This window comes from Haliaeetus leucocephalus, unplaced genomic scaffold (genome assembly GCF_000737465.1).
Source record: "Haliaeetus leucocephalus isolate CR32 unplaced genomic scaffold, Haliaeetus_leucocephalus-4.0 Scaffold932, whole genome shotgun sequence".
In the NCBI taxonomy this organism is placed as follows: domain Eukaryota; kingdom Metazoa; phylum Chordata; class Aves; order Accipitriformes; family Accipitridae; genus Haliaeetus; species Haliaeetus leucocephalus.
In genome coordinates, this window is record NW_010973368.1 from 6,025,443 (window position 1) to 6,051,919 (window position 26,477).

General features: G+C 39.2%; 1 protein-coding gene across 9 annotated transcripts in view; it reads left to right on the plus strand.

The window, feature by feature from the left end:
• The window catches only part of NRXN3 (neurexin 3), a 984,457-nt gene that overhangs the window by 706,622 nt on the left and 251,358 nt on the right, over positions 1-26,477 (plus strand). For all 9 annotated transcript variants that reach the window (XM_010583781.1, XM_010583780.1, XM_010583786.1 and 6 more), the window contains one exon: positions 18,787-18,968. In XM_010583781.1, the coding sequence (XP_010582083.1) occupies positions 18,787-18,968 (182 nt within the window). The remainder of the gene's footprint in view (positions 1-18,786; positions 18,969-26,477) is intronic.

The following is a 26,477-nucleotide window of genomic DNA, read 5'->3' on the forward strand; positions in this document are numbered from 1 at the left end:
GGGGTGAAGGGAGAGGAGGGGGGGGGGGGAATAAATATTGGTGATGATGTTCTTTGAACTGGCACTTGAAAAGAACTTTAAGTACACATCTGAACAGTGCTGGGATGCCATGGTTACAGGCTCTGTATAAAAATTTCAGTAGTTATAAAGCAATATGTATTGGTCACCAGGAACAGTAGTGTTGGACCTGGATTTCTGGGGCCCATAGACACTTCTGTGAGACAGTTTTCTTGTGTGTCCGCTAGAAAGGTCTGTAGAAAGTTTGATGGTATGCTTAGGTATTATGGCTTTGAAGTGAGAAGGATGGTTATGTGGTGGTCTGCTTCAGACCTAGAAGGAAAAAAAAAAAGCATGGAGAGATCTCATCATCATTATTAATTTTTTTGTCACCCTTGATATTCAGCTGACTACCTCTTTGTTTCTTTTTTTTTTTTCTTCCAGTTTCCTCTCATTACTCCTAGCTGTTCCCTTTTGCTGCCACTTTGAAAGTTTATCTCCTTTCTCACTACAGGCATCTTTCAAAGCCACTCCTTAGATAAGCTATATACTCTACATATAGCTTATTTAAATATCATGTCTCTTTAGTTCTGCATAATTTATGCTGGAGCAGAAAAGGGTGGGGTTAGACAACACTTCTGTTCTTCTTCTCAAATTTAAATAGGTTCATATATTGACTTCAAGTTAACATGGAAAAATACATACTTTTAAAACGTGCGTGCTTCAACATTACTGACACATACCCTGGTGTTGACCGGCTTATTTGTTTGTATAGTGGTGGCAGGCAAAAGACCCCTGTTATAACAGGATCCCCTTGGGCCAGTGCTGAACAAACAAATGACTAATTGCTGTATTGGAGACACTACCCTGTAATGTCAAACTGGATGCAAATGAATGTACTAAGGAACAGAAGGAAAAGCAAAGGAAAAATGGGAGCTGCAGTAATAGAGTTGTGTGCAAGAAGAAGCAAGAAGAATTTTATTTCAGAATGTTGGAAAGGTTGTATTTTAAAATAGAAATATCTTTGTTTAGATTGTATTGCAGTAGTCTCTAGAGAGTCTAATCAATGACCAAGCTTAAGTGGTATACACACATAACTAAGAACTTCCAGGCACTGTTCTCTCTGATTAAATGCTACTTACCCTACCCATCATTTCATAACTCACTTCTCATGGGTCTTGTTGAGGATGTATGTCATGGGAGAAGATCAGGAGAAGAAAATATTGGGATTATTCTTCCTTTCTGCATACAAAGGTTACCATGGAAGGAGAAATAAACATGAGTGCAAAAATGTATGATGCCAATGTTGCTGGAGAAGTAAAAGGAAGTTTTGCTCTTTTGTTGAAGGAGACTACTTTAGCCTTTCCGCTTCTATTAAAAAGAATGACGCCAATATGTTTGCAGTAAGGAAGCATGCTAAAATGCAGTATCTTGATTTATGTAGTACCTAGTGATGGAAATCTCCACATCTGAAAGTAAGGGCTGAGCGACAATGGAAATTCATGTTTTCCTGTGAGCTTGTTAAGCAAGATGCTGGTATGTTGTTAAAAGTGGGGGGTAGGGGAGGGCCCTTGTGTTTTTGTTAGTTGGGCAAGTGTGTATAGTTCCCACTGTCATGGGAGCCTGATGTGTGCTTTTGGGAATTTTTTTTTTTTTTTAATGCTGATATTTTCTTGGCATGCTTTATCTTGATTCCTTTGTTTCTACAAAGTTGATCCTAAGAGGCATGTAAAAATACTTTTCTACCCAACAAAGAGCTTGTTTTTGTAACGTTGCGTATGGAAAACAAGTGAATGTAGTGTATCTGCAAATATGGTGGAAAATAATTAACTCTTCTTGATAGTTAATAGTTAATGATTCTTGAGATACCAATTCCTTTCACCAGTAGTTAAAAGAGCTGCCACTTTCTGAGTCCTTGCTGACTGAATACAGAAATGTATGTAGACCCCATAGTTCTTATCATGCCCAAACTCAGTGTGGTTATAGTTGCTCAATGCCTGGATTGGTTGATCTTCTATAAGGAGACAAGTAAGACTGTTATTTTGGCATTCACTAGCACACAATCTCTGTTCTTTCCTCTGTGAGGCATTATTTATACACTCTGCTTGATGTAGTTTAGCTTGTAGATACAGCAGTGCAAATTAACTTGCAAAGGACAGCCTTAAACTCCCTCACAGCATGTAGCCACTAGTCCTAACTCAGAAGAGAGGATCTTTTGCATGTTTGGTTTCTAGGCTTTTTCCACTGGGTGGTCTAGCTGCTATGTAAGCGCTAGCAATTCTTCAATTTCCTCTTGCTCTACCATGACAATAATTGGTTGCTGATAGACTATGCCTAATGCCAAAACAACTGGACAAAAATGTCTTTTACACTGCTCCGCTGTGTGTTGTATAAATCTATTCTGGCAGTGTCATGTGAGGATTGGCTTGTAAGAGAAAGATCCATCCCAGGTACATGTGGAATACATTCTCATGGAAGAATGATTGATGGAGGAAGTTCTTACATATTCTGTAACAGTGACTTCAGTTTTCCAATGATTATTTTTCCCCAGTATTTCCCCAATACTATATGTTACAGAAGGTATTGTATGTGAATAAGATGCAAGCAAATACTGCCTTTAAGTACTGCAGTGGGCATGGTTTCTTTTATAACTAAATGTACTTGAATTAAGTCACTGACCTGAGATGAATTGCTTTAGATTTACACTTGTTGCAAGGTCAGAATGACATTCCCTTTCCTTCTGTTTGTGACCTTACTGTTCTGTTGTGCCAATTATTGTCACCTTATCAATTCAGCATTTTATGACTTTATGGGAGAATCAAATGGAGAGAATAAAAGCCAGAGGCTCCTGTTTAAATATAGATAACTTTGAGGATTAGCAAAAGTGACAGGGAAACTGATTGTACGTAAAAAGACATAAATTAATGTACAAGTGCGTTAAGTATTTCAAAGTTTTCCCTGTATGAAAGCCACCTTTCAGAATAGCCTGTGAACCTCTGAACAAAGTAAAATGAGCCCATGGAATAGCCTGCGCTTCTGAGACCAGTGAAAGAAAATTGGCTTTTCCTGGAATTTGCTTTCTGCTCTAAGTATGAATTCCAGTACATTTAGTAGTACTGAAGGGGAGATATAGCTGTCGGAATGACATGTAAGAAAGACTTCCCTGAAGAAACCACAGCTCCCACAGGCTTTGCGAGTATTTTGTAACAGCATTCTCTTATGGAAAAGCAAAAACAATTCTGTACTAATCTTATTCTCTAGAACAAAGGAGCAGAGTTGTGAGTTGGATTTGGAGCAGAACACCTAAATCTGAAGAGCTGACCTGTAGCTCCAAGTATGCTACACAAGAGAGACCATTCAACTTAGTTAAAATGAGAGAAAAGATCAAAGAACTGGGTGTCTAGGCCTATTCCCACAAGAAGGAAGACACTCTTCTGGATTTGCAATAAATAGGGCATTATGGTATACAGAACACCAGCAGCACTTGGTGTATTTCATGGAACAGTTAGCTAATTGTATAGCTCAGGAGCAGATTCTGCTGTTATTCTGCTGAAATACTATTGTTGTTTTTAACTACCAGACTAGGAGTTTATAGAGAAGACTCTTCCTGGAGACTTGCAGCAATAGTATGAGAAGCAATGGGCACAAGATGTGAATGTGGAACAGTGTGATTTAAATAGTAGGGTGGTAAAACACTGAAACTGGTTGCCAGCAAAGAAGTTGTTGAATGTCCTTTCTTTAGGATATTCAAAACTCAACTGGAGAAATTTCTAAGCAATCTGATCTCATCGGCCTTGCTTTGAGTTGGAGGAGAGGGAAACTACGTGACCTCTACAGGTTCCTTCCAATTATTTGATGGTTCTTTGTTTCTAGGCATTTGTGCTGAGAAGGCCAACATGTTCTCTGTTTTCTATGGGAGTATGAAGTTATGGTTTCTGATGGTTGAGCCATCAGAATTATTCAGTGCTGTCAGTTCAACGTCATGCAAGGTGCAGGCATTAGAAATTACTTTTTATCCATATTTTACTGTTGTTATATTGCATTCAGAAGAATGGTTCTAAAAGTCCAAACATAAATGATCAAAAATTTGAAAAACTAGGCTTTATAAAAATTTCATCTGTCTGTCTTTCTCACCTTCCAAAGAAGTCAGGATGTAAGTGATTATGTGCTACTTGCATGCCTCTCTAGCTGTCACCTGTAGAGCTCTGTAGGATGCAAGTGCTGTAGTCTGAGGAAGAATGACTGACCCTTAACGCAGGGCTTAAGAGGCATTCCAGGCCTGGAGATGAAAGGATGAAGAACAAATCCTCTGTATTATTGAAGCGTGTGAAAGGCATGAAAGAGCTAGAGGTAAATCAATAGTTTGCATTTACAGTGCAGGAGAGAAAAAAAAAGATAGACTGGGATTTATTTTTCCAGCTTATTTGAGAGAGATTTTTTTCCCCTTTAGGGAGTACAGAACTGAGCTTTCTGTAGAATTGTGTGTCTTTGGCACCCTGGAAGGTGTACCCAAAAGAGAACTCTTCCCTGTGTTTTCTCCCAATAAATACTATAGTAATTAAATGCTTTATTGGGACTACAGCTGGCAATTCACAATAAAGCAATAGAGACTGAAACTAAAATATTGAGGTTCAGTGCTTGCAGAGATGGAGATTAATAGACACTTGAAATATGACTGAAGGAAGTCTTTATCAATTTTAATCAAAGTTTCTCGGTGGGAGTAGGAGATGAGGTTAGGAGGACATGGCCTGCCCATTTTTAGCTGTTTCCTCAGCCTTATTAATTAAACTTCTCTCTCTAAAACTTCTTACCAATATTCATGAAGTACCATATGGTTCACTCCTCTCAGAAGTCCCTTCTCCATGTATAGATAGGTGTTTGGGTAGCATCTGTCACTGGTCTACCTTAGCACTGTGTGGTGATGTGGTGCATTACCTTTAAAGATAATGATAGAATAATTTCAAAGGCAAGCAAGTTAAGTTCCTCTTCTTAGTTTCTATAGGCCCTCTTCAAGAATAGGAAATGCCAGGGCATTTAAAATCAAATACTGCATACAGATGCAAAAATGTAGTGTTAAAGCATATTTAAAATGTGTAAGAAAAGACAATAGCCTTCTCTGTGAGAATATTATGGATATTATCTGTAATATTCATAAAAACTTACTGTTTCTTTGCCTGAAGTCACCTAATACTTTTAAAATGAAGTGTAGAGAAATTGCTGCCATCATTAGATCAATGTCATCAGCCCACAGCCTTTTCATTATCCACACTTGTGTGACACATGCTATTGCTCCATGCAACTAATGCCTTAGACGCAGGGCCTCTCAGGTGATGATGTGTTTTAGTCTAGATTGTAACTGCTGAACTTCTCAGGAAACAATAGTGATGGAGAAACTTCTGGAGAGTGGCTGAATATCAAAGTCTTAAGAGTTCTTGGTTGCCTCTGCTAGAGGACTTTTTTGCAAGCCAAAATGCCTCATGCAATCCATGTTTGATGGCGATGTGTTTGTCATGGCAATGGGAATATCTTAGTCACCCAGTACTGTTGGGGCTGTGGTGTTGTGTGCCTATATCACCCTGTTCCTCTGGATAAGGCCCAGGTGCAGCTTTGCTACTGAATCCCATGGCAGGAGCTGTTGCTGTGTGTAGCTGTAAGATGGAGGCCACTCCAGTGTGGTATAAAAACTGTGATGCTGAGGCACTTTCTAGTGAAATGATAAGAAAGGACTAGGGTGGGTGGGTTTGTGGCTAAACTTCATCTTTTGCCTTGAAGAAGGGTAGCCAGGCATGGAAGATTAGATGTCTCCCTTGAGTGACATTATGTTTGTAATTGGGATAGCAGAGGATGCTGGGAAAGAGCTGATACCAAAGACAAAGCAAACTGGCTGAGGGGAACAAAGTCCCAGGTCAAGGTAAGCAAGTTATTCAGAGCCACTCTGCTTTTTCTCTCCCCTGCTGACTTTCTTCAGATACAGTTGTTCTTGAATGATCACAATCAGTATATCAAAATAAACGTTTTATAGAGTAAGGTAAAAGGAGTTGCTGGCAAGACTGTAAATCCTCTCATGGAACAAATGATAACTCAGCTCAAGAGCCCTTTTGTCCTGGGAGTGCGAGAAGGATATAAATTCTCTGAAAGTATCTGTCAGTGGGAATTGCTCAGCATTCATCATGCTAGCCCTCTGCATCATTCATGAATGTCATAAGAGACTAAAGAATTGGCACTTCATGGTGAGAATGATTAAACAACCATTACACTTGTCTTTTACTCTGGCATATAACTCTGGTACCTTTCAACAGATTGCCTGTATAACGCTCACTTATGTCCACCTCTCCTAATGGTGGCTGTCCTTTCATGGTGGCAAGAAGAGGAGGCAATAGCAAGAAAAGCTGCATATCATTTACAGAATAGTTTGTATGCAGTATTACTAGCTCAGGATATTTTTTGGTTTTGCACTCCCACTGTGTGACCTTGGGGAAGGTTAGAGAACCTTGGGAATGGTAAGCTCCTATAAATGCATTTCTTCTCATCACTGGCCTTCCAGTAGTTGTGAGGGACAATGTCATATTTGAAGTAAGGTCAAAAAGCTCAAAACTCTGAGTTTGTTTCCTTGGTAGACCAAACCAGCCTCATTTAGTCCTAGAAGACTAGGCTGCGTCTACAGTAGCAAGCAGCATGAGAGTGCGTTTTCAGAATGAAATTTAGTACCAAGGACCTGAGATCCATCCTGTAAGCATTTTACTTCTGAAGTTTTACTTTAGACTAGCTCTAGTCTGGTCTTATAGACTAGTTACTTGTTAACAGCTGGATTGCATCTTCCAGTTTAGTTTTATTTGAAATGAGTCAAGCTTGTGTACTCTTGAGACTGCTCTGATGTGAACCAAAGGATGGCAAGTGGTGCTAGATCAAGAAGTTTATTTCAAAAGCATGCTGCTGAAATGCTAATGGCCAGCAAAAGGTTAGATCTCGGAAAAGCTGCTTCCTATTCCCAACTCTGCTGCTGATTTAGCATGTGAGATTTGGTAAAACTCTTACCTTCTGGAGCTCTGATGAATATCTAATAGGCAATATTTCTGGACCAACTCTTTTTAGTATTCAAGCCTGAAAATTTGGGTTTGATCTCCTGCAGTGAAGGCTGTAAAGGTATTTTCTGTTTTAATACCTATGACTAAGGAAATATGACCAGGTACGTAAGGAAGAATGAAGGATTACCTACACATAAAACAAACAAAACATTGTGGGCTGCAAACTGGCCACGCAAGAGGTTATGCCACTTAAACTTGAAGTTACTAAATGAAACTGATGGAACAGTGGTTGTCTTTGTGACTTTGTTGGTTTTTTTCCTGATGGTTTATTTGTTTTAATGGAATAAACCATAGCTTAAGGATCGAGACTAGAAAGAGTTTCTTTGGAGGAGAGTTTAATGGGCTGAGATCAATAGTAATAGTTTGGTCTCCATCCATCCTGACCTGTATCTAGGCCATTTTGTTACCATTCAGATTCTGTAAAACTGTAGTGAACTAACATCCCTATTCTTCCCCCAAGCCCCAAATGAGCTATGAATCCTGCTGTGCTTCTCATTGCTAACAGTAGTCTCAGTATTGCATGCTGCCTTCTGGACTTCTCCAAGGACATCCTCTCCGTGTGCTCTTTTATCAGGAAATACCAAGAAATAAGAAATTGCATCCAAATTCCAGATCCTCTTTGGCAGCAGAATGCAACTAAGAAATACTTCCATCTACCTTTACTGAACTTAGTCACAGTTGCACTTAATGAAGTCTCTTTCCAGGTGGTGGATAACTTTGACCCCAGTAAACATGTCCTGCAAGGGTCACAGTAACTGGGCACAGTTTTCTGGGCACTTCTACCCAGCAAATTTCACATTTCAGCTGTAGTGTTCATAGTTTCTTTTGATCTCTTCTTCTGGTGCATTGTGGTTTTAAGCCTTTTGTCTTTCTGTAATGAAAGTTCTATATTTGTTATGAGCAGTGTGGGGTTTTGGTAGGATTTTTTTTTAAAAAAAAAAAAAGACCTGAAGGAATTATCCTTGTGGACCTTTTCACTGGCTGCCTAAAGCTGTGGGGGCTGAATTTGATGACACAACTGGTCTCTTTACTGAAAGAGATGACTTAAAGGCTGAGGGGGGTGGTATGATAAAAGTCTGCAAGGCAAGGTTGGCACTGAGAGGATAGGTATAGGGACAGATTACTATGTCTTCCAGTACAAGAACTAGGGAACACATAATCTATTTAGCAAGGGCAAGTATAAAAAAAGGTGATTCTTCACACAAAAAGGTGATTCTTCTGCACTTGGGCTGGAGACCTCAAGAAGTTTATAGTCCAAACCCCTGCTTAGAGCAGGGTCAGCTGTGAGGTCAGATCAGGTTGCTTGGGGTTTTCTGTAGCCAGATCTTGAAAACGTCCACACACAGAGACTCCAGAATCTCCTTGGGCAACCTGTTTGACTGCCTGTCTGTCCTTGTGAGGAGAACACTTTTTTCTTCTATCAAGTCAGATTCTCTCACTTCAAACTATGCCTATTGCATCCTGTTCTCCAGCTGTGCACCACTGTGAAGAGCCTGCCTTTGTCTTCTAAATAACCTCCTTGCAGGTGCTGTGAGACTGCTCTTAGGTCCCTTGAAGTTGTGTCATCTTCAGGCTGAACAAGCCCAAATCCTTTGCCCTTTCCTCACAAGGCAGGCACTTCAGCCACCTGACTGTCTTCGTGGCTCTTCATTGAACTTGCTCCAGTTTGTCAATCCAAAACTAGATGCGTTGTTCTAGATGCAGTCTAACAAGCACTGAGTAAAGGGGAATAATCACTTCACCTATTAACAGGCTATTGTCCTGTTAATAAAGGATGCTGTAGGCTGCTTTTGCTGATGGGGCCCCCAGCTGGCTAGTGTTTAGCTTGCTACGTCAGTGGCATATTTGTGTGCGTCATTACTAAAGGTTTGTAAGTCATTACTGTGAATGCAAAACTTCTAAATGTATTCAAGGAGAGACTGGATAAGTACTTGGAAATAAGGTCTCTTTGGGATTACTGTGTAAACAAACCACATGAGGCTGAGTTAATTGCTGAAAAGGCTCATAGTCTGGGTGTGTACTTTAAGGAAATACACTTTGCTCTGCTCTTAGTTTTCCCGGGGTGTCCACTTAGGATCAGTGCTGAAGATGTGACAATGAACTAGCCAGATTTTTGTCTGACCAATTATGTTGTTATATTATAAATTAAGATATTACTGAAATATTTTCCTAGTTGCAATCTGTTACGTTTAAGTTTGTATGCCTATGGTCATCTTGGGTCCATTTTAGTCAGCAGCTAATCCCTAAATTCCTTCTGAGATGATAAACACCCCCAACATGCTTCATGGCAAATTCACATTTGGGAAAAAAACTCAATCTTCCCAGTATCCCAGGTTTAGAGAAATCTGTAGTTCAAGCGTAAGCTATCTTGGACCTTCTAGTAGTTCTAGGAACACTCCCTTGCTCTCCCCCTTTTCCTCTTCCAACCTTTTTAATGCAGTGTAACTAATAAGAAGTAGCATACTGTCTGATCCGATCGTTGGCTGATGCACACATACTGGGAGTAAAGTGACTCGTATTAATTTGCTGTCATTAAAAAAGACAAACACAGAAAGCAGGCGTGATCCAAATTGCTGCTTCCATTTTGTGTTGGTCTTACAGATTTTCTAACTCCTCCTTTTTGTAGAGAAGCAGCTCCTTCATATTTTAAAGCAGGAAAGGAATTTCAGTTTCATGTCAAACAATGTCTGCTTTTTGAGATGTGAGATGAGTATGGTGTTCAATCTGGGTCTCAGAGGGTTTGTCAAGAGAAGATCGAGCATCCTGAAAGGAAAAAGAGCTAGTTCGTGAAAACTCCTTTTAAGCACAGAAACTTGGGGTTTTTTGAGGATTAGACTGGAAGCTTTACATTTTTCAGGGCTTTAAGTTTTCTTCTTTCTTAGGCAATTTAAAGCTCTTGATAAATAAAAGGATGTTTCAGCAGTCGTGTCATAAAAGCATCAGGTCTGTCTTTGTTTTCTCCTAGGAAGGATCCTGTGATGGAATGGTCAAGTGAGCCAGATGATGATGATTAGTTCCTCTGTAACCTTTTTCACACCATCCCCCTCTCTCTCTTTTTTTTTTTTTTTTATCAAGCAGGTGTTTGTATTAATAGACCTTTTAAAGTTGGAGTGTGGAAAACACAGCAACTGGGCCACAGAGATGTGCAAGTGCCAGAGGCGGTCTTTAGGAGAAGGAGGAGTAAGACTTTCTGTTCTGATTGATGATACTCAGTTTTGACTAGGCTTCCATTTCTTGATGTGTCTGATTGAGTGGCAGTAACTCAAAGGTGTCCCTGGGATATCCTGATATTGCAGATCATTCCATATACTGTAAGAACATTGGCGTGTATGCATGAAGGCAGGGGGGGTGTCGTTTTTTGCTTCCTGAGCTCTGATTCATTCTTTCGTCTAAGAACTTTTTTATTTGGTGTGACATGAAATGAGATAGGAAGAGGGAGGAGTAAAATAAAGATTAAGATAACAGTGTAGTTGCAGTTTAAGACTGACGGCAACTGGATGACAGCTGATAACTGGAGAAGGAAGAATAGCTGCTGTCAAGACTGATGCCTTGGTAAATATGGAAGGGCAGGAGAAATGGGACTGGAACACTACTTGGTACTAGTGCTGTTAATTTCTTTCTTTTAATCCTAAACCCATTTATGAATCTTAAATTCAGTCAGATCACTTCTCTTTTGATATCTTTTTTCCTCCATTCATAATTTATTTGACAATGGTAGCTGGAAACATTATCATGCATCTAATGTAACAGAGAGGCAAAGAACCTGTATGCAGTGCATTTAGTGGACAACACCCATAGGAGTAATTTTAAAAAAAAAAAATCAACCAAAAAACACAGAAGCTGGAAATGGGAAACACCTGTTAGGTCATCTCTAGACAATATAGATGTTCCAGCACACCTAGAGTTGACCCAGTTTAAGTGATTTCAAGTAATGATGCCAGGTAAAGTTTTTAACTAGTTTTGCCATATACTCCTGAACAGCATGGATGATTTCTCTATTTTTACCACTGTTGTTCTTAACGCATGTGGACACTGTTGCATTTCTTTTACTGTCCTCAGAATACTCTTTTGTTACTCTTTCAGTCTTTTTACTCCTAAGAAATTCATTTAGAGGCAATTTGGAGTTGCACACCATGCATGGTCTATTTGATGTGGCCAGAAGGAGTTAAGTTGGAAAAACAACTCTCAGAAACTTCATTTTTTTACTCAGTGAATGCACGTCATTTTGACAGTGTACAGGTATCAACTGATGTTTTATTGTCTGTGTTGCAGTGTGATAAACTTCTGGGGAGCAATAAATACTCAGAAGCCATTTGAAAGTTCTGGTGCTCTTTTCTGGTTTGTGCAATCTGTATTGTTCGCTTTAACTCCCCCTTAGAGCTGGTGTTCAAAGCATGGCTCATTTTTCCTCAGGAGTGTAGCAAGCATAAATAAGTAAGATGTTGAACTGTCGGACCAAGTTCAGGCCTGAAGAGCTGTGCCACTGTTGTTCAGACTGGAAACTGAGTTGTCAAATATGCAATTTACCTTAAGTTGTGAACATATGGAGAGACCTTAATTTTGGTGGCAGCGATTAGATTAATCCGATCAGATTTCAGGCAAAATCTCCAATCTGTTTTATCAGAGTTTTCTATTAGAACAGAAATTGGTCTTAGCTGCTCTTCCTTGTTGCTTTGTTGATCTCCGCTTGCTAGGGCAGAATAGCTCTCTATATACCATGTTTTTGGGAACTGCTTTTTCATTACGTGACCAAATAATGATGGTTCCTGCTGCAGCAAATTTCATCTCCTTACTGAGTTTCTGCAGATGTATGCCCGATCTCTTCTCACTTGCTTTCATGCCAGTATTCTAACCTGCATTCCTTTACTAGTGCCTTTTCTGGTGAAGGAAATAGTAAATGAACTGCCTAGTCCAGGTACAATGAGATAAGGGTCACCATTACTTAATTTTTCTTATTTCTGTGAGTTTGTCAAACCTTCCACCTTTTCTTATTGAGACTTTGTGGGAATTTTTGAATGTCTGCGTAAACTATCAGGTCTCTATTATTTAATTACCCCTTTAAAGGGCTGATGAATAAAGGGCTGCTACTTAAAGGTGCTACCAAGGTTTCCTTTGTGATGTGAACTGGGTCTTGTTTTACTCATGTAACCTGTGGTCATGTACAGCATGTTACTGATTCCATCCTTTAACAACATTACTTCTTGAAAATAACCTAAATTTCAGTTTTCTGCCAAGAAAGAAGAGCAAAATGCCATCATCACAAATTTTCCTGTAGTTGAACTGATAGCTTCTTGTTAGAGAGCAGAAGGTTATGATTATTAATAAACGTGGTAGGACCTTTACACCAGCATATGAAATACCCCAAGAGACTCATCAGAACTACTGGACTAAGCAGAAAATACAGCAGGACCATAAAATAGGCACAAAATGGGAGGTGGCGAGGAAAGTCCAAGAAAAACAAGCAACGGGTAAGGAAAATGCAGTAGGGTTCTTTTGTATGTATACTTACAAGTCTTTGACTTTAAAAATTGTGTGTCTTCCATTTCTCCCCTGAGGAATGTAAAGATAAGTTTCTAGTCCTTTTACAAAAATGTTGAGAAGTAAAATAACTATACTTTTAAGAATTCTATGCAAGAGATTAAAGACATAATAATTGAGGGAGAGGCATATGCCTTGTCTTGCATGTTATTTTAGGTGGGAAGTTGTTATCATTAAGTTTACATACCTCATGGTTTTTTGCGAATTATCACCACAATCAGTGTATTTATGTTTTATTGGGCCGTGAGCGGCAGGGGGCTGGAAAGCACCGAGTGTTGGAGGAGGCTGTGACCCACCCTGTGCGGTTACAGCCAGCTCTGGCATGGATGAAAACAACCTAGCACATGCCAGAACTTCAACCTGTCAGAGGAGCACATGGTGCTGCTGCTTGGACACATTTAAGAAAAGGCAATAGCTACTGGGGGCAGGAGACACAGGAGGTGGCACGGGAGGGCTCACGGGAGGATGCACGAAGGGAGGTGTCACCAAAGGAGAAGGAGGAGGGGACATGGAAGAAGGCTGAGGGAGAAGCACGTGGAAGGGGACATTGCTGGGGACATGCTGGAGATGCACTCTTTTGAAAGGAGGTACTCTGTGTTGGATGAAGCATGCCTCTGAGGGGCAGCCCAAAGCAGGGATGCTCTCAAAGGAACTGGGCCTGTCAGTGACCTGTGCCAGAGCTGGGACACCCCTGAGGGATGGGGGCCTGTGGGAGACCCATGCAGGAGCAGGAACACCCCTGAGAGGAGCTGCAGTTCATGGATAACCCATCCTGGAGCACAGAAAGTAAGTAGGAATCAAGGAATGGTGGAAAGAAACCTCCATGCACTGACCTTGACCTCCTGCACCGCCTGTTGTCTCACTACGGCCCAGAGGGAGGGGAGATTAGGAAGGGGGAGGAAAGCTGGTGGACTGCAGTTGAGCTTAGGGAAGGGGAAGGAAAGGAACTTTCCCTAAGTGTTTGTTTAATTGTGTGTTGCCTTTGTTTCCCAATGCCTGAATCAGTAATTAAAAGTTTATGTTAATTGTCAATAAAACCAATTAAGTGAGATTATCCCAGTTGAGATTGTTTTGCCCACGACAGTGTTGTCACAAAGGGATGCAGGATTCTGGTCATAAATTTTGGTGTTAACTCAAGTAATTATTGTAGCTTTTAAATTGGTCTGGGTACCTCATAATTTTAATCCTAAAGGTACTTTTTAGTTGTAAAAATCTGAACTATAGCATTTGTAGCATGTTAAACTCATACTTACATCCCAGTGCACGGTTGCTGCAGTTAACCCTTCAATGTATAAACATTGCTATAATACCTGCCAAATATTGCATTTTCCTGGCCACAGGGAAACGAGTGTGTGTACTGTGTTGTAGCTGAGGCAAAACAGGCTCTTGATGGCTTAGTAGATGCAAATAGAGAATTTGCAATAGAATATTTAATGTGGGGAGATTCACAGGATCCCCAAGGCACAAAGGAATTCATATCTTGTGCAGATGTGACAGACTTGTTTTCTACTGCTTTACAGGATTAGTTTTAGGCAGGATACAGCCTGCTGCAGTTGTACTGTGTTGATTGAAGGATACTCTTCCTTAAGATAGGTTTTTGATGTCTTTGGGCGATGATGAGGAAACGGTGATAACTGATTTAAAATTATAGGTGGTGGTGCCAACTTCAACTATATGTTTCTTAGCACAACTCACTAGGAGGCTTTATTTGCTGTGGCTTATAACATTGCTTATAACTTTTCTGTTAGGAATTTTCTGTAAGGAGTGTTTCCTTCAAACTATTTTGTTTTGACTGAAACTGAATGATCTTAACAGCTCTGTCCATGAATATAGCTAGCAAATACATAATTTGCCAAAGCTAGATGTGCAGACTTTAAATAACGGCATTGTCGTGTGTGTTGCAATATATCCATCTCTCTGATGTTTAGATCTCTAAACGTCAAAGTTATAAGTTATAGTTACAAGTTATGTCATTTCTGGGAGAAGTCAACTGCCACTCTGCCAAACTGTACGTTTATGAGTGTATAAGCTTTGTGTATGCTAAACATGTAATGGCATCCTAGTAGCTTAAATCTGTAGGGAGTGTTCACTCACCAAATATTTCTTCTCTGAGCTCCTAATGCTGACCAAATTTTGCATACAGCATCCCAGTAGAGTAGCTGAACATATTCTGTTCCCATTTTTTCTCACATGTCAGTACAGTAAATCTGGCCCAGGGCTCTGTGAGAAGTGGGATTTCTCATAGCTGACTGGGAAAATAAATTTTTACACTCATATCTTTGATTTTATTTTTTTTCTTTTTTTGCACAGTATAGGTTGAAGTTAGTGTTAAATAGTTGAAGTGGTGAAACACTGTAACAATAAATACAATGGAATTAATCAGTCCCTCAGACTTTTCTATTTTCAGGGCACAGTTGGTGTTGTATTTATTAAAGGCAGTACATAAACCTTGAACAATGAGGAAAAACTAAATATCAAGTGGCTGCTCATTAACAGTGTATTATCCATTTTCTGTCTTGAATAGAAAGTGTCTTGGGAAAAAAATGTGCTTTTGTGTAATAGAGAGGTCTGTAACAAAGCTTAGGTGCAATGAGAAGATCTCAAGCTGAACAGACTTTCATTTCATCAGCTTTTTTTTTAAACCAAGTTCTTCATTTAATTACTCTAAATTCCCTGCAACACCGCGAAGAAAGGATAGTTATCAATTTAAGATCAGAAGGGACCACTGGGGGTAGACTAATCCAACCAGCTCACTCACACCAACTTAAAGCAAGGCCAACCAGGTAGACAAGGCCTTGTCAAGTTCTGGTGAAGCTGAAATCTCCTTTTCTGAAGTACAGGGTTGTAATGCTACTGTTTGTCTTATTCAGTTCTCTTGGAATTTCAAATTCCATAAACTCCTGGTTGCTGCAGTCAAATAGAAGCATTTAAGTCAAGTGTGTTTGTGTTACGCTTTGGGGTTTTTTGTTGTTTGTTCTTTTTTTTTTTTCTTTTTTTTTAGTGTGATCGCAATGTGCTAGCAACTCTTGTTATCTTTCCTCTTCCACTTTTACTTGACATTTGCACCTTGTGTTTGTAGGCTGGAGTGGCTATTTTGTTCATAATTTTGGGGAAAAAGTGGTACTGGCACGATGTTAGTATGTCATCCCTTTCCAAACAAGTCAATGGGTATCCTGTGTACCCTCAAAAAGGTGGGAAAGGGAAGGGACATTGATGTACCCATTGCTGTGTATTCAGCTACACACACGTAAAGGAAGTGGCCCATCTGTCATTATGCAGATAATTCTGACCTGGACAATAAGGAAACAACTGCTGGCCACTAGGCTTCTGTTAACAGATTAGTTTGGCAGTGCTGTTCTGGTTGTTACCTCTGAATGATCTTTGTGCACAAACCCAAAGTACTGGATATCTTCAGGTTAGGCCTAGAAGCAAAATCTATGTTCTGTGAGGAGAAAATGAGCTCTGTTAAGCAGTTAAGTCACATGACAGGCCTATGAAGACATAATTGGTTCTAATTGATGCTCACAGGAGCACTGACATGCTCTACCTGCAGCCAAATGGCTCTTAGAGAGGCGAAGAAATCACCTGTCTTCATAAATAGTGAAGAACTCTCTTCCAAGCTTGTCTTTGCTGCTGAAGGACCTGATAACCAGTACAAAGAAAAGGAGGAGAACTTGCAATTCAAGTGAGAATAATTTTGGAAAGTGGATTTTAATCTATGAAGCTATCAACAATGAGTAAACTAATCTTGTTTTGCTTAACACGTTGCTATGCCTTGTTTTAGTCTGTAATGAAAATACCCACAACTTTTAGAATAAACTGAAGGAGAATACTTGTAATGTAGTTTATAGTGGGCTGTTGGTATACATGTGTATGGGGGGAAGACAGATAATTCACTACCCAGTTGTTTCCAACTATCTCTCTAACCAAGAGGTTACCGATACAGTTGGGGATGCATTTAAACAGACAAACAAAACCCCTTTCTACATATTTTGCAATAGTCGTGCACCCTCCATCTTGAGTTCAAAGCTGAATAAGAAGATAGAGTTCAGTCTGTAAAATTAATCTTTATGAAACTGAAATTATATATGTGCACGGTTCCAGAATGCCAATGTTCTCTTCTGTTAATTCAGAATTATGAGTGAAATTTCCTATCTAACCCTGATTTCAGCCACATTTGTTTAAATTTACTGAGGGTATGTTGTGGTGGGTATGCACAGACCTGGCAGGAAAGAAACATGGATTCATTTTCACTCTGTCATTGAGTCGGCTGTTCACGAATCATTTCCTTTCTGTGTGCCTGAGTTTTTGATGTCTGTTTTGGTAATGTGTGCTGAGATGTCTAGAGGAAGCCTCTTAAGTGAGGGTGAAGTGTATCAATTATTTCTACTAATGTGTGGTATTTATTTGGAATTTGGGTCATAAAGAGCTTTAGTGGAGCTGTAGCTTTGTAGGCAAGTGTAGAAGTTACTCATATATGATCCTACCTGTTTCTGTATCTAACTACATTTACTCTGTTCAGAGTTGCTTGGTACATGTTGCTGGTTGGTACATGGAGGAAAAAGGAAAAAAAAAGACCATCAGTTGTGGTTTCACTCAGATTAGAAAATGTACCCAGTAACTGCCTGTACTTTCTACAGATATTTCATCCCTGATGCAGTAATGGGATCTGGGGTTTTTTGCTTACTATTCTGTAGCTTGTGACCTGTTGTGATAGTGCTCAGAAAATGAGGTGCAGTATGTGGCTGAAGCATTGGGCAGTGTTGTTCCTGGCTTGCCTGTAGATTTGGGTCTAGGACAGCAATTTTAGCTGTATTTTCCAAGAAGCTCAGGGGCTGATTTTATAACTGCTGAGTTATAAAATCCTGCTCCTAACCCAGATTGTTGAGTACAAGTCAGAATGTGAACTCCAAACGCTTCCGCTTCTCAGCTTCCTCTTCTGTGACAATAATTCCTCACTTGCGTGTCTGTCTTGCTCAGCTCAGAAGGTCCTCGTGAATGTGGGAGGACAGTGTTCAGCTTTGGAGAGGTTTGGTGTTGTCCTTAAAAACAAGGTCAAGGAACAGATTCCCAGGCTCACTGTAAAGACAAACAGGGCTGGAAATATGTGGACTAGATATCCAAAAATCTTTGGAAGTTTTGAGAAAAGGATAGTCTCTCACTATGCGTGAATAGTCTTCAGCTGAAGACAAGTCCAGCCTCGAGGAGAGCTGCCAGATATTCCCTTTGAATCCCATGCTTCTGAAACAGCTGTGGCTTGTTGTTTTTTCCCCCAACAGCAGTGTCCTATCTGGCATTGTCTTGGATATTAGCACTTATCAAATCATTCGTTCTTGATAAGCTCTTTGCTTATCTTTACCTTAAATGCTGCTTGTCTTTATTTAGGAACTAATAAAACGTACTTAATCAGGTTGTATACAGAAGAAATTTCCTGAGTGATTTATACCTTAAGAGGAAGCTTGCTTGTTTGTTTGTAGTTCCCCTGCTGTGATGTGTGTAGGAAGATGAGGATGTTTTGAATAACTTACATGCACATTTAGATTACTCTCTGGAAGTGTTTGTGAGTCTTGAGTCCGTGCTCATTTGAAGGATGAACTTTCCATACGGAGGAAATTGCACTGTCTGTTACCGAGTCTAATGGTGCAAGGCTAATGGTGAAGGAACAGGTACGTTTTGTCTGATAAAAAAGATGTTTCACCTTCATATCTCCTTCCATCAGAAAAAGTGTCTAGCACTCCAGAGCCATTGCTCTATGAAGGAAAACTTCCCATTTTTTAGAAGGAAGAAACATGTGCAAGTTGGAGAGGGCAGTCTAAAGCACCATTTCATGCTTGTCTTATAACACATATGGAATCAATTCCAATATCAAAGACTGCTCACAGTGTCATTTGCCACAAAATAGAAGGATTTTAGTACATGTTGTCCTCTTCTGTTACCTGGTTGAGTCTGGAAATATATTTCCATCATCTACTCAATTTTTCTGGAGCCTTCTTTGTGTGCTATCAGTACCCTGGCCCGCAAAAGGCATTAATTTCACCCCTTTAATGAAAGCATACGCTTGCTTATATTTTTCCTCTCAGGAGTCATAGCGTTTATTACCAGAGTTGGCAAATAAATAAATGAAATGGGTAACTAATACTTTTTTCTTTGATCTTGTGTTTTGCAGCTGGTGCCACATATATATTTGGGAAGAGTGGAGGTCTCATCCTGTACACCTGGCCAGCTAATGACAGACCAAGCACAAGGACAGACCGTCTTGCTGTGGGCTTCAGCACAACAGTGAAGGATGGCATTCTTGTTCGGATTGACAGTGCCCCTGGGCTTGGTGATTTTCTGCAGCTGCACATAGTGAGTATAGATAGGCCCATGTCTATGCCAGACCTGGGTTTCTGTTAACTGAATATGCACTTGAAGAAAACTATTACTCTAAAATAGCATGTGTCGTACTCTGCATTTTCTCTATCTTCAACAGTCATCAAATTGACCTGCCTTAGGTAGTTCTTTAGGGTTTTGTAGAATTACTGAGTGGGATGCACAGGGACCCAAGTCTTGGTGCCAGAAGAAGGGGAGGGGGGGACCACCCCCCCCCAAACAAACAAACAAACAAACAAAAAAAACAAACCAAAAAAAGCCTTATGAGATTCAATAGCAGTAGGATTTATTAAAAAATTGTAGAAATATTTTGTGGCAGTGTTAATCTACTGTGGCATATGCACAGTCCTGAATCCAGCTGAATTTATGGTGGAGACTATTATTATTCTCAGAAGGCAAAGAATGAAATGGAGTGATAGGTTGGGAGTTTTTTGGTTTATTTTCCTCACTGAGATAGTTAAGTGAGAACTGAACAGATCCTCAAACTGATATAACTGATGCTTGCTGTAGTGGGATAGTTCAAAAGAATAAGAATTTGATGTTATTAGCACAACATGGCTTTGCAAGAAGAAAATGGACTTTTTTGTGAGAGCAAGTATTATAGGGAAATTTGAGTGAAGGTGGTTTTAGGGAGAGTCAAATTGAGAAAATGAGAACACTAGAACTGGAAACTTTTGAAGTTTTTTATTTTATATGATGCTTTGGGAGGAGAAGAGGTTATTTGCTTTGTCTTCCTTTGCAAACAAAGTAGCCAAGAAGTTTGGCTACCAGAGGTAGAAGCTGGTCATGTTACTCAATGCTCAGATTATTTCCAATGTTTTAAGCATTAATTCATAGTGGGAAGGGAATGGGCCATTTGCAGGTTTTGAATGAGCTGGGGAGCTGTTGACATTTCACGGAAACTTGAAGATATAAGTAAACAGGAGGAATGCCAGGGGCCAAAACAGACCTAATGTGAATGACTGAGGGTCTTAATCTGCTGCTGGAGTTTGCCATGTTCAGAATCATGTTGAAGCACTGGGTATGTTGCAGGGTGGTTCCGAAACAAGGGTCAGGGCTAGTAGCATTGCCAGCATTTTGAGTGGTTTTATTTTTAATTTTATTGTAAAAATCAGATTTGTTTGAATGGGTTAGAATATGGCCTTGAGCCATCAGACTGTCACCAATTCTGGTTTCTCTCTTTTTCTGATGTATCCAAATATTTAATTTGTGTTTTGTGCTGGAATGAAAGTGAGATCAAATCCTAGCATTTTTTTAAGAAAAATAATTTTTCTTGCTTTCTTAAAAACAAAACAAGAAGAACCCCAGAAGACGGGTTGGAATTCAGTAACTTGCGGTAGGCAAAAGTGGTTTGATTATGTTTGAGCAAGAGAATATATGTTCTTCAGACTTTGTAATACAACATGTGTTAACTGGAGAACAGTATGCTTGGCATGTGAGGAGAGGTGCAGAGATATGAATTTGTTCAGTCTTAGAAAAAGAAGTCTAAGATGGGATCTTGTTGCTCTTGGCTGCCTAGAGGGATGTTACAGAGAAAATGGAAGTCAGGGTCGTCTTTGTGGTAGTTGGTGGAAGGAAGAGGGGAAACAGACACAAGTACCAAAAAGGAAATTTTAATCCTTCATTAAGATAAGAACTTGCACAAGGAAGTTTTTCAGCATTAATAATAAAGGCAAATAGTTTTTCTCTATATCTTGGTCTTGAATATTGTCAACTTTACTTTTAAAAATGAGTCCAACTGAACTTTTTAGTGAGTGATTTTTATATTTTTTTTTTTTTAACATTATAACTGATTTTGCTGGATAGATTGAAACAGATCAAACAAATTGAACCTGAGGTGTAAACATTAAAAAAAAAAAAAAAAAAATCATTACTTTCTCTTTCCAGTCAGTTTTAGAAAGGAAAGGAATGAAAGTTTTTCTGCTTCCTCCCAATATATTTTGTTCAAACTACTCCGAATGGCATGATGCTAGTTTCAGATTATTTTAGATATCTAAATCAAAGCTACTACTTGTGGTTGATATTAATGCTAAAAGTTCTGTTGACTGCTTCCTGTGTAGTTTGGCCAATTTTATCCCTGAAGATGTTCACTAGCACCAAATATAGAACTAGTTCAGCTTTAATTTCTCTTGTTCTTTTGTGGTCAGGATGGATTAGGAGGATTTGCCAGTCATTCATGAGGAGCAAAGGCGTGCTACTGTGCTCTTCTGGGTATGACATTACTGTTCATCATATATAACACTGACTCTACCTGAATGTTGAAATAAAGAACGTAGTCAGAGACTCATGCTGTTATACACAATAGAAAAGTTGAAGAGAAACTTTTAAAGTGTTATCGTCTTGTTGAATGTCTGTAAGACTGTGTTATGTCTGGTTTATGGTTCAAAGTCACAGAAGTGAGCTTACATCAGGACTATTTTGGAAAAAGTCAAAATCTGAAATGAAAGGTGCATCTTGAAATTACACTCTAAAATGCAAGACCATATAGGACCTCTTGCTTAGCAAAACGCATGCAAGCTTTCCATGAGATCAAGATCTTTTGTAACTGACTGAAAACTACTACATGCTCTTTGCTGTCATGTTCAAAGACTCTGTCAGTCTTCCTTTCTTCAAAACCTCATCCTTCCATTAGGCCATTTTCAAGTATGAAGAGAAACAAGGTGGCATGGATCAAATTATAATAGAAATACGGGAGACATAAATTTGTAGATCAGAGCTATGAAAGCAGATAAAATTGATAATAAAATAAAGTTTTGAAAACACAAATACTTAAACTATAAAGCAAATCGTAGGAGAAAGGGGAAAAATAGGTATTAAAACAGGGAAGATCAATGTTGATGTAACTTATTTTATGTATATTTAGCATCTTGACTTTTTCAGGAGCAATTACATTTAATAATAATAATGAAAGTGACAGGGATTTTCCTGGATTAATATTTGGGACGCCTCTTCTTCTGGGGCCCTTCTGGATATTCCAGTCACAGACTTTATTTTGGATGCTATTTACTGGATTCTGACCTCCTCACATTTCTCTGGGTGTCTTGTTGGTGATAACAGGTGACAAAAGCCACCTGGTGATCATTGCTTTCTAATGTGCATCGCTAACCTAAAATTTAATCCAAAAGTCATAGTATAGGCTATGGTTTAATCAAGATCTGATACTATTTTAAGGATTGTAAAAGTGGCTTGTACTCTGCTAAAGGAGGCTTCTTAATAGTTTGCCTGCTTTTTGAATATCATGTACGTTCTGAAGTGTTCATTATAATCTCTTTCTATTTGTAAAATTTAAAGTCAAAAAAAGATACCTTGTTAACAAGTTACATATTTGCTTGTTTAATTTATGGTTGTTTGGATCCATTTTTTAATTATGAGTCTTTCAGATATTGTGGAAATTTATTGACTAAGGCATCTGTTTTTATATGTCAAAAAATTACAGCCTCTGAAACTTATTTTCTCTCCTGATTTACAATGAAGTATAAACAGGCGGGCCTGTGAAAATGGATGGCATACCATCCAGATCAATGTTGTATATGAAGCACAAAGTATTTGTGTGAACAGACTGTAGCACATGGAATGAGAGTGGTGTTATAGCATCAAATCCCTCCTTATGAATTTTTTTTTATGACAATTCTTCCAAAACACCAAGTCCAAACCTGTACCAGAAAATTGCCTTCCACGATGGATGCTTAAAAGACTACATGTATGAGTTGTGGTTGAATGTTTCTGTATGTACATTCAGCTTATACTGCCACACATTTTTGTGATTTACAACATGCAAAAATCTTCATAGAGATCAAATGGGGAGAGGAAGACAGTTGCAGGTGGTGATGGTTATCATTCTTGTGATGACTATGAAGAGAGAGAAATCACCCATCCACATGCACTGCTGGTTTATTCTGCAGTCTTTCATTTTGATGTGTATTGTAAACTGTCATCTCACCTTTAGCTGTTCAGAATGGTGTTGTGAGACTGGTCCAGTTTCTGAATTGCTTGTAAAAAGTAAACTGTACGTTTAGGCAAAAATGTTAGTGATTTGGGGAGTTTTGCTTAAGTAGACTCAAGCTAATGGGGATCCATCACTTAGTACCAGGCTGCAACTGAAGGCTACAGGAACCGATGTAGAACATTCTGATTCTTAAGCAATAGTATAAGAAAAAGTAAGTCTTCCCTGAGTTAGAGATGGCATTGCTAAATGAGGGTGAGTAGAAGTGGAAGAAAATGTACGTGTATATTTGGCCAAATTTGTTCAGTTACACTGTGATTGGCCAAAGTCTGTGTTTGGGTTTTCTGGTTGTAGAGACAATTGTGGCTCCTCTGTGCAAAGTGACCTAGAGACTCCCTCCAAAACTGCAGTGCTCTGTCATCTGAGCAGACATAGAAGCAGCAGAAGAATTGGAATCAGGAGAAGGATAACCACAGAGGGTGTATGATGAAACTGAGTATCTTAAGGGCTAGACTCAGATAATAAATGGAGGTAAAATACAACAGCAGTTTGTGTTTTACTTTTCTATAACCAACATCACCTTGATGCAAAATATTTCAGCCTTTCTTAGGCCAAATTCAGAGTGGGCATTAAAAGGGTTATATTTTTATACCCAGAAAAGTAGAAATAAGAGGGTTTCCTTAAGACTAGACTTTTATTTTGCAGAGGCTGTAAACCATGAAAAAAGTGGGTTATCTGCTTTGGTCTCCTACCTTGTGTTTTGCTTTTTTTTAGCTGCATTTACTGTCTTTACAGTTACAGTTTTCTCTTAAAGCATGTGTTTTACCATGTTAGACCTTTTTTATTCTTATATAGAACTCTTTGTTTGTTTGAGTTTAATATCTGTGACTACAAATCATTTCAGTCCACCATATCTTGATCTTGTTTGCATTGATATGCATTCAGAACAGTGCTATTCTTGCCTTCTCAGGCTTTAAACCAGTATAGATACAGTTCTTGGAGTATACCAGAAGTGGTTAAGTATGAGTATCTCATAAGCAATTATCAGTTTCAAAGTGTTTAATGCCCGTCATGTGTCTCATTTCATTCAAGAAATGATAATGAACTGTGTACATTTCACCTAATTATGTTTGTACACATTATGAGCCCCTACAAATTGGTATGGAATATATATTCAGTGGAAGATGTTTTGTACTGAAACATGCCAGTGAATCACCAAAAGGTGAAGTGAGGCAGAGGCTTCTTTGTCGAAGCAAGAAATTATGTATTGACTGGCTGGGTATAGGACACAATATTTTGTGTAACGCATTTAGCTGAGGAAGTGAACAACTAATGAATGAGAGTGACTAGGCTGCCTACTGGTAAGGGGAAGGAATTAGGATGAGCTTTCAAGCAAAAGATGATATTGTCTGAATCCTTAGAAGATCTAAAAGAACAGACTGTCTAAAGACATTTTGCACCAAGACAAAATCTGGCAACCTACCTGAGGGAGTGTAGGTGTCCTGTCTGCAGGTGTCCTGTAATTATTAACATACAAAAACTATCTGAATGTAGCTTTCTGTTGGGGATAAGCTCTTTAGCAGAGGCTTCTGAATATGCTGTCTTTAATAGGTGCAACCTGAGGATTAACATACACATGAAGACTTGAAACCATGCAGGCAAGATGGCATATGAGCTGGATGAGGGTGTGGGAGAACTGTTCTGATTTAATGTTAATGTATGAAGATTCAGCAGAGTGTCTCTTTCATTTCTTCAGATATATATCTCTCATAATAATTTGTAGCTGTGGTTTGTCAATTCTTCAAGTTACAATTAAATAGTTATGGATGCCTTTAACCTAACTCAGGTTGCATGTTATTTAAGGTAACTGGGGATTGGAAAGCTAGTCCTCATCTAAGATGTGACATATACATACATGCACTGCAGTACCTTAAAAAGTATCCTGCCTCCACAGCAGAACCTCCGCTGTGTGCAATGGAGTAGGTTTCTGCTTAGCTGCGTGGGCCAGAGAGAGTGCTGGTACCACAAGGATTGAGGTGGTAGTACTGTCCCCTAGCAACAATGGGTAACAGGAGTCTCTCTAACAAACATTGAGCTATTGCATTGCAAATGGGTTCTGAGGATCTCACAGAGCACATCACAAGTGTTTACCTCCTTTCTATAATTATATATGTTAATTGGTGTAAGTTAGGTCTCCCTTTTTGCTTAGGATGGCAGTAATCTTCAGCTGAGGCTTGCATCTTAATTGGCCTCCATTTCTTTATGTTGGTCACAAGAAGATGATTTCAGTGCATCTGTGTTAATCAATATTGAAGCAGATTAACAGCAGGCATACAGTCAGATACTACTTTTCCTTAGACAGAAGAGTAATTTCTAGTTAATGACTGGTGAATTTTTAGATTACTTGAACTTGTTTGCAAGAGGACAGAAGACTGCCCAGAATTCTGACTTCTCTGGACATTAAGTTAAAAGACAAACCTTAATAAATTCAGAAATCATTGAGTAGGCTGAGTGTGCACCAGAATTTGGAAGGGAACACAGCTGGGACAGCTAACCCAAATTGACCAAAGGGACATTCCATACCATAAGATGTTGTGCTCAGCAATAAAAACGCAGGGAAAGAAAGAGGAAAAGGGGATGCTGGTAGTTATGGCCTGTGTCTTTCCTAGTAGCAGTTATGTTTGTTGAGGCCCTGCTTACCAGGAAGTGACTTAACATCTGCCTGCTGATGGGAAGTAGTGAGGCTTTGCTTCACTTATTAAACTGTCTTTATCTCAATCCACAAGTTTTTTCACCTTTGCCCTTCTCATTTTCTCCCCTATCTCACTGTGGAGGAGTAAGTGAAAGAAAATGGACCTTCAGTTTTCAAACTAGCTTTCAAACATGTTACTTCTGTCTTTATTTTGAAAAGGTAGTTAAAAATCCATTTTTAATACGTTTGAACTAGTTCACATTATGCATAGGAATGGTCCATCTATTTTTATCTACTAGCTCTTGGGAAACAGTCTCTGTGGTCAGAGTTGAGACTAAACCTTTGAAGGTTAAGGAGCTTCTCACCCCAGCATGCCTGTTTATAGCTGGCATAATTTGGCATGATGCCCCATCAAGTTATCTCAATGATCTTTTGAGCTTCAGTCCTTGCTTTGTTGCCAGTGTCTGTACCAGGTGTATGAATGAATGTACGTAGCTGAACGCAACGGTGTGGGAAATAGCACGCTGATATCCTGTGGCTAAAGATGATGGATTTTAGATCCCTAGCTCCATTCAGGCAGCATGGAAGCTCACTGCTTTGATACAGGGATTCATTAACTCCTCACTCAGTGACAGTTTGTGCATAGACTCTAGTGCTTTTGCTGTTGTTATTGAAGGTTGTGATGCTGATTAGAGATATGGAAGAAGGAGCTGGTAGGGCAACGTTAGCATGAATGGTAAAATTGCCAGTTGGACCACAAGTTAGCCTGATTAGAGTCACGAATCTGAAAATAATCTTTGGGCTTTGGCTCTGCACAACACCTGAGTTCAGCTGGGCAACGTAGAGTGAA